The sequence below is a fragment of the Lipophrys pholis genome (genome assembly GCF_963383615.2).
Source record: "Lipophrys pholis genome assembly, chromosome: 11".
Classification (NCBI taxonomy): domain Eukaryota; kingdom Metazoa; phylum Chordata; class Actinopteri; order Blenniiformes; family Blenniidae; genus Lipophrys; species Lipophrys pholis.
In genome coordinates this window covers 24,187,604-24,196,201 of record NC_137631.1, presented here as the reverse complement: position 1 = coordinate 24,196,201, position 8,598 = coordinate 24,187,604, and the positions used below count along the sequence as shown (strand labels likewise).

Below are 8,598 nucleotides of genomic sequence, written 5' to 3'. Positions count from 1 at the left end.
TTTTCATGTCTGGGTTACGGGACTTTGTTGTTAGTGCAGCCTGTCCTTTATAACGCCACACACAATGGTAAAATAACTGGAGTTCATGAAGAATACTTGGCTTTTACAGAAATTTCTGCATTTTGTATTGCTTAGTTGCTTGTGTTAAACATAGATTTTTTTTTAACTTTTTTTTTTTTTTTTTAAACTAAAGTGACTTGGATTTCCTCATTTGTGAGCATTTGTTAACAGAACACCATTAAAAAAATGTGGGACCCACATACAAGTTGTGTTTGATAAGAAAGTGTTTTACAATCATGCACATATATTTATTCCATTTGATCAATAGAATAGAATAGAATAGAATAGACACAGTTTATTAATACCAGAAGGAACTTCTTGTAGCATGGCTCCACACAGAATAAAGATAGATGAGGGATAATAAAGATAAATAAGTTCAACTGTGACTGGTAAAGATCAGTCAAAATGTGTATTTCAGCCTTGTTTGATTGATTGATTGATTTTGTGGCATAAATGCATTTAGATCTCAGCTTGAAATCAGTATTTCAAATATATTAATTATATAATATAATTGCACAAAGAATCAATGACTGAATGCAAATATTAGCATTTCTGTAACTTCTGCCTTGTTTTGAACAGCCAGGTAGATTAACAAAATTTCTTTTTTTTTTTATAAAAGTCTGCATGAGCATGAGGATCTCTGGTTCAGTTGTTCCCTCCATCGATCTTCCCCACTTCAGAATCCACAGTTGACTTCAGATGTTTCATTTTGGACTGTGAAACTAAACCAGGCTGCCCAGGGGACGAACAACCTGGCCATGTCACTGTGCAGCCCTGATTTCTATTTATTTTGCGAAAGAGCCCATTTAAAGTAAATTCAAGACTTTTAAAAGTGTTTTATGGCTCAAAGAAGACAGCTGAGAATCTTTGAATGTTTGCTGAATTGTATAAATGTGGTTCCTACCTATGGGTACTGTGTGATGGACTTGGGCTCAAACCTTAAATTGGATGAAGCTGTGTTAAAAAAAGAAAAGAAAAAAGGATGGATTGTCACAACACAAAACACAAACACCCTTCATTCGTCTACCTCATCTCTGAGTCCAGATTGCAGGAGCCCTAACACGGATACATGAATGCTTTCAATCATGATTGTAAAATTCTGTACATGTCTATCCTACCAATGTCATTGAATGATTCCTAGAGACATCCCATGCGCTGCCTGACTCCTCCATTGAATAGAGCCTCAACAGAAACAACAAACAGGAGAAAAAACCCCAATATACCCATGAAATAGTAAGCAAAAGAAATAAAACGAGACAAAACAATGGATAAGAAGTAATAAAAGCGACAATAAGGGCAGTGATTACGGGAGAAAGTTTGATGGTGGAAATAAATCCAAAACATGGTCAATGAGAGTTTGCTTGCTCCCAGAGGGGTCTAATCTCTCAGAACATCGTGTGCTTGTGTAATGGAACGAAATAAGGAATGATTAGCTGAGAGACAAGAAAAAGTACAACTGGTACATCTAGATCAGCTGTTTTTAGTCTTTTTTAAAAAATGTTGTAATTTCCCCTAAAGCTCACTCTTGCCAAAGTGACCACCTCAAACAACGTATGATCAGCATTTCTGAATGACATCCCCAGCATTGTGTAACACGAGCCAGTTCATCAGAAAACAACACTAGTTTTTTAATAAATTTTTAGAAATACAAGCTTGTTAAAATTTAATTTTCTGGTGAAATGTCCTCAAACTGACATGAAATAAAAACTGTGATGACACTTTTTATTTCACACTTTTTGCATGTATTTACTGCCGAGTTCAAACCATGTTCCTGGAGGTGGACGGTCGACAATCTCAGAACTCTATTTCCTGTCACATAATGCCTACAGTGTTTTCCTTGTGCAGGCTGTGATCAATGAAGCACAGAGGATGGCCAATGTCGTTCCTCTCAGCATTTTCCACTGCACCACCAAACACACAGCGCTAATGGGGTATTCCATTCCTTTTTTCTTTTTTTTTTTTAAAAAAGGGGTATTCCATTCCTAAGGTAAGAAATAATTGATTGAAAAGGTCTTCACAAGAGCATTCTTAATAGCTTTTTGGTGTTGATTTGTGGTTCGTTTTCCCTTCAGGGGAACGCGATCATCGAGAACATGATGTCGGTGCTGAGAGAGGAAGACCAGTGGAAGTTTCCTCAAGAATTCAACCCTGAAAACTTCCTCAATGAGCAGGGAGAGTTTGTTCAACCAGAGGCATAAGACAGAGTGGAGCTCTTCCTCATCCTGGTGACTCTGCTGAGGAAGTTTAAGTTCATCTGGCCTGAAGATGCAGGAGAGCCGGACTTCACTCCGGTCTTCGGGCCCACCATGACGCCCAGACCGTATCGCATGAAGGTCCAACTCAGGTCGACGCAGTGAGGTGGCGCAAACACACGCGACACGCAACAGATTTAGCTACACACTCCCCAAACTCTGACCACAAATAAAACACTCTACTTAGTCAATCAGGAAACGTTCGGAAAAGTCTCCTCCTCAATCACGTTTTCAAATTCTTCCACCTTTTTATAAATTTCGTTCAGTTTCTGTTCTTTATTTTCTATCATCTGCTTTGTATGTATGTTATAACAATCTGAATTTGTAATCAAAGCTAAGTGCACAATGGATCGAGCTCCATACATTCGTGAACTCCTTTTTTTTCATCGATAAAGATATTCATTCTTGCTGCACGAGTATCTATCTGTGATGCAAAGGCTCTTTATACTGCATTTCTGCATGATAACATGTTTTTGTAGCCATAAAAAGTTTTTGAGAGTCCCGATGATTGTACCCTGACATGGATTGCATATGTGATATTTGAGCTAAAACAATAGATGAACAAAATTTCCATTTTGAGCGTGGACTGCTACATCTAGCAAATCAGTGTTTCATTTAAATTCTTCCCTTTTTTTAACTACGCCCAGATGACTCTACTAGTGGACAAGCCATTACAAGCCTAAACGAATAAAAGAGAATAAATGCATCAATCCCACTTCCTTTCGTTCTGTATAAGCACCTGCCATTCCTAAATTTTTCTTAATCCCACCTTTGAATGCAGTGAAACAAAGGACTGTTGCAGAGGGCTGGACTAAGGGTTGGGCTGTCCTTAAAAAGCAGATCAACCATGTCACCTTCTCAGTTTGGTCCGTACAACGTACAGTCATGTTTGTCTCCATTGTGCTGCTCTGGCTCTGTATTTGCTTCGTCGTCTATCAGCTCAAACCTCGGAGGCCCAAGAACTTCCCACCGGGACCCCCCGTCTTGCCCGTACTGGGGAACCTCTTGCAGCTCAGCCTTGAGAACCCCTTGAAGGATTTCGAGAGGGTGAGAAAAAACCCTCAAATTTATAATAGGTCATTGCAAATACATATATATATATTAGTTTTTTTTATTTAAAAATACAAATTTAAGTCTGGGTTACTCATGAGCATTTCTGTTGCTCTTTGATGTTGATTTAAAATATGCTATCTACAAACCTGGAGCAGATCCAACCAGCACTGAAGGTCATACATGCTAGAGACGGTCACTGCTGATAAATGCATCATGTAGGTCAAAGGCTTTTGCTTTACTTTATCTCATCTACTGAGACATTTTGTATGTTTTGAAATAACATTGTGACAGATGCTTTGTTATTGCTGGACAGGTATAACCAGACCTACTTTTCCATTTACCCTCATTTAAAATCTCCAAATACCTACATGATAAATAATCTTGATGTCCATATGAGAGAAATGTATCACAATGTTATACCTTTATAATACAGCAATTACTTATTATACCAATTCAATTGAGATCGCAATAATGCCAAGTGAGCTATGCAGCTTTATTGAGATGGAACCTTGCACTCACCTCAAATAAAAAATATCAACAAATCCTGTTTAACCTGGTTAAGTTGACTTGGTGTCACACTGACATGTTGTCTTGCTCTTTTCCAGCTGAGGAAGTCCTACGGGAATGTCTACAGTCTCTACCTTGGTCCCAGACCGGCTGTAATCGTCAGCGGGTTTAAGGCCGTCAAGGAAGCTATTATTACCAAGGGTGCCGATTTTGCTGGACGACCTCAGGACATGCTCTTTAATTTTGTCTGCAAACATAGAGGTGAAGAGGACACGTCAAGCCTGAGACAGATCTTAAGCAATCACTTTCCGGTGATAGGAAACAAAACCCAATCATCACAATACACTCAAACACTTATGTAACTCCTCAACAGCTGGAGTTAGAAAATGAGAGGTGTCGCTAAGGATGACCTGTAATTGAGATGGTTGTCAGTCCAGCTGCTTGCTCAAGTAATCGTCTCACTGAATGAACATTAAGTGACATTCTCTCTAAACTCTCTGCGTTTCTGTTGCAGGAGTAGTTCTGGCAGATTATGGCTCCACGTGGAAGGAGCACCGTCGTTTCTCCCTGATGACTCTCAGAAACTTTGGATTGGGGAAAGCTTCAATGGAGGAGAGAATTCATGGGGAGCTTCAATACACTATTAAAACCCTGGAAAAAAGCATTGGTACACGTTCAGGCAAACAGTGGGTTGGTTTCTTGTAAAAATTGCTTCCTGATGCTTAAATTTGCTTCATTTCATTTACAGGTAAAACTCTGAGTCCTCAAGTTATGTTTCACAACGCAGCCTCCAACATCATCTGCCAGGTTTTGTTTGGTACTCGCTACGAGTACAACGATGAGTTTATTAGAGTGTTTATTCGATGCGTCACTGAGAACACCAAGCTAATCAATGGGCCATGGTCTATGGTGAGTCAAAACACACTCACTCGGGAAGATGACAAAATGCCCTGTGCTTGCCTTTACATAGCCTCCTATGCCTTCTACATAGGTCAAGATGCCAAATAACATTTAAAGTTGATGTTTGGAAAAATGCAACCCCCCCACCGAAAAAAAAGAACAATAACAACAAACAAACAGAACATAAATAAAACTAAATATGAGAGACTATAAAAATGATCAAATATTAGATTATACAATTATTGTCTGTGTTCTCTTTTCTACAGCTTTATGACTCTTTACCCATAATTCGAATCCTGCCGCTGCCCTTCATTAAAACATTCAAGAATTATGAGGTAATGTTGAAAGTAATTCTTCATAAGTGGGCAGTGAAAAAAAAAAAAAAAAAGGAGATTTAAAGGGATCATAAATTGTGACTTTTGTTTTGTAGACTGTTGCGAAGTTTGCTCATGGGTTCGTGAATGAGCACAAGACCACCCGAGTCCCCGGAGAGCCTCGAGATTATGTTGACTGCTATCTGGATGAACTGGATAAGGTGCGTCCTGAGATCAATTTGCTTTACATCTGAGATGATATACTTAATTTGTTAAACAATAATGTTTAGGAGGAAACTAGAGCACCGTGGGCAAATCTACACAAGCATAGCAAAGAAAGGACTCCAAGGGTTAATTGAATAAGAGCAAAGACAGTTTTAGTTTTCAAAGGTTGATTCAGGTCGATTACATAACCCAGTTTTAGTTTTCAAAGGTTGATTCAGGTCGATTACATAACCCAGATTCTCAGAGTGGACAGAAAACGCAAATGCACAACCAGGTTCAAGCTAAAGCATTGTTGATTTAGGAGAGTCATGGACGCCAAAACAGAAATTAAAGTCCACAAAGGAAAAAAAAATACTAGGGTCCAAATACACAGGAATTAAGTAGCTGGATCAACACAATGACAGACCGAAAGCTTAAATGCACGCACTCGTTGGCTGGGCTGATAAACACAAAGTGCACAAGAGGAAGTGCACAAGCACAAACACACCCAACATGAACGTAGACATGAGAAGAAACTTTGAAAGAGCGAAAACCACAAACATGAATAATAAATAAAAAGAATTCCTGAAAGACAGGACAGAGGCCACAGGCAGCCCAATTTCAAGTGGGCTGGATCGGTGAAATAGTTCCATGAGCGCCTTTAAATGTAACGATTTTCAAAGTAATAGTAAGCTATGGTAATCTGCTATTCTTGCTTGCCTCATTGTAGAGAGGAGATGAGTCTTCGTTTTCAGAGGAACAGCTGATCGCTCACCTTCTTGACATTCACGGTGCCGGGACTGACACCACCTCCAACACCCTGCTCGTTGCTTTCCTTCACCTTCTGAACAAACCGCACATACAAGGTACTGCTGCATCCATCAATATGGTATATTATTTTAAATTCGATTTTTTATTCTTGGGGGAGCAGTCGCCCTGTCGCTCCCTGAACATTCGGCGTGCGGCCCGCTTCGCGGCCATTTTATTCTTAACACTGCCTTTCAAGACTGCCACAGTATGCACAAGTGCACTTCATGTACAGCTTGCAGGACTACTTCTGTGTCAACAAAGGCACATGTAATCACCGTCTTTTTCAGAATGTTTGAACCTGCGCTCACATGTTCCCAATAGATGCGCACCGCGAGGCTTGCACTCTTTTGGGGACAAAACGGTATGTTATTGACATGCATCCCTGAGACACTGGTGTCTCATTGCGTTTTCAGAAAGATGTCAGCAGGAGATCGACCGGGTGCTGGAAGGGAAGGATAAGGCCAGTTATGAAGACAGACACGACATGCCTTACATGCAGGTGCTATAAATAATCATGTTCATGAGTCTTTCCCAGGATAGAATATATAAAATACAAGACAAACATAATCCATCAATCTCCCAAGCTATTTTATCCATATTTTGAGTTTTAGCAGAAAACCCCTGCACAAGGAGAACATGCAAAGTCTGCAAAACAAATGAATCTGTATGTCTTTTTTAATCCAGGCTGTGATCCATGAATCTCAGAGGATTGCCAATACCGTTCCCCTCAGTGTCTTCCACTGCACGACTAAAGACACAGAGCTCATGGGATATTCAATTCCCAAAGTAAGAGTTGATTGGTTTAACAGGTTTTGGAAACACAAGCTGCAATAAAACTGTCACCGCTCAAATTTTGTTTCAGGGTACAATGATCATTGAGAATTTGACCTCCGTGCTGAATGAAGAAGGACAGTGGAAGTTTCCTCATGAATTCAATCCTGAAAACTTCCTCAATGAGCAGGGAGAGTTTGTCAAACCAGAAACATTCATGCCCTTTTCAGCAGGTTTGCATGCAATAACATTTAAGCACATTCCAAGAGAATCCGTTTTTTCTTTTTTTTTTGGTTGCATCCAGCGCCTAATTTTACTTTGTCCCCAGGTCCTCGGGTGTGTCTCGGAGAGGGTCTGGCTCGCATGGAGCTCTTCCACATCCTGGTGACTCTGCTGAGGAAGTTTAAGTTCATCTGGCCTGAAGATGCAGGAGAGCCGGACTTCACTCCGGTCTTTGGGCTCACCATGACGACCAGACCGTATCGCATGAAGGTCCAACTCAGGTCGACACAGTGAGGTGGTCTACACATATGTGGAGGAAACAGATATGCAGGAAGTGTCATTGAGCCAACGACTCATCACTGAGATGATGAAAAAAAATAAAAATATTGGTGATCATGTGTGGTGGTTTCATGGCTATGTGTGACCAGTTTTATGCAACATTTGTGACCTGGACATTATTGTTGTTTTGTTTTGCAAACGAAAAACAACAACATTGTGACATTATCAGATGTGAAATATTGAAATAATCATGTTTTTTTTTAATATATATTAATCTGTCTATATGAAGCCTGCAAATAATTTTGACAGATTGGAATTTGTTTTTTTTATTTTTTATATTATCACTTTGTGATGTATTTGTGCCTTTCTAGGCATTGTAGGTATTTTGTGTCCTTTGCTTTGCTATATATCTCTTTGATGTACACTTCTTGTTGATTGGGGATAACATATTTTTCTATTTTAGGCAATGTCACAAAAAAATGGAAAAGCCGACTGCTGTTTCATATATGTAACTTAGAACAGAGGCAGATATTTAGACTATTCAGTGGAAATAAACCTGATTGCTCAGTTTGTATATTTATTGTCTCATCTTTGTTTTCTTACTATGTTATTTCTTTCTACGTTCCCGAGATAATGAAGTTTGACTTGGACCTGTCAGGGCATGTCAGACTAATTTTGCAGGGACAAAATCCAACTGGTCATCCTAATGTCCAGAAGAACATACGTTTCCCTCTTGTCTTGTGTTTTTTGACAACTAATGTGTGATTGGTCAGGAATCTGATGCAGGCATGGTTAATACCTGCATCCATCAACATGAAGCATAGTTTAGCCTCCTCAAGAAAATGTTTTAAAAATTTATTTTGCACCAGGGATCGCATCCAATTTTGTACTTGTGCAATAACAAATAAAGATTATATTGTTGCAAAATAATATTTCACCTTTTGCATCTGACTGCAAATTCATGTCTTTTTTCTAAAAATTGTATTTGTTACTAGGTTGATGTTAGACTTCCTGGGTTTATAAGATTATTTGTTGTTTCTTCTCACAAGGGGGATGAAAGTTTCCAATACAAGTTGATTTATCAAGGAGAAACAAATTCTATGCTCAGGTCCTCTATGGTTGGGGCCATACATTAATGTGCACCAATTTCTCGCTGCCTGAGACTTTCACCCTCCTGCATCTTTTTCACTCTGTGCCTCACCACAGCTGGTTGAAATGAGTCGCTC

At 39.4% G+C, this 8,598-nt stretch overlaps 1 protein-coding gene across 1 annotated transcript; it reads left to right on the top strand.

Moving 5' to 3' along the window:
* The first annotated feature begins 3,176 nt into the window (after positions 1-3,176).
* LOC308116885 (cytochrome P450 2F2-like) lies at positions 3,177-8,295 on the top strand. The gene is made up of 11 exons (XM_080475348.1): positions 3,177-3,359; positions 3,971-4,133; positions 4,387-4,539; positions 4,621-4,781; positions 5,039-5,107; positions 5,203-5,307; positions 6,021-6,156; positions 6,514-6,599; positions 6,785-6,886; positions 6,963-7,104; positions 7,200-8,295. Exons 1-11 carry the CDS (start codon positions 3,198-3,200, stop codon positions 7,385-7,387), a joined length of 1,467 nt encoding a protein of 488 aa, XP_080331474.1. The 5' UTR covers positions 3,177-3,197; the 3' UTR covers positions 7,388-8,295.
* The last annotated feature ends 303 nt before the right edge of the window (positions 8,296-8,598 follow it).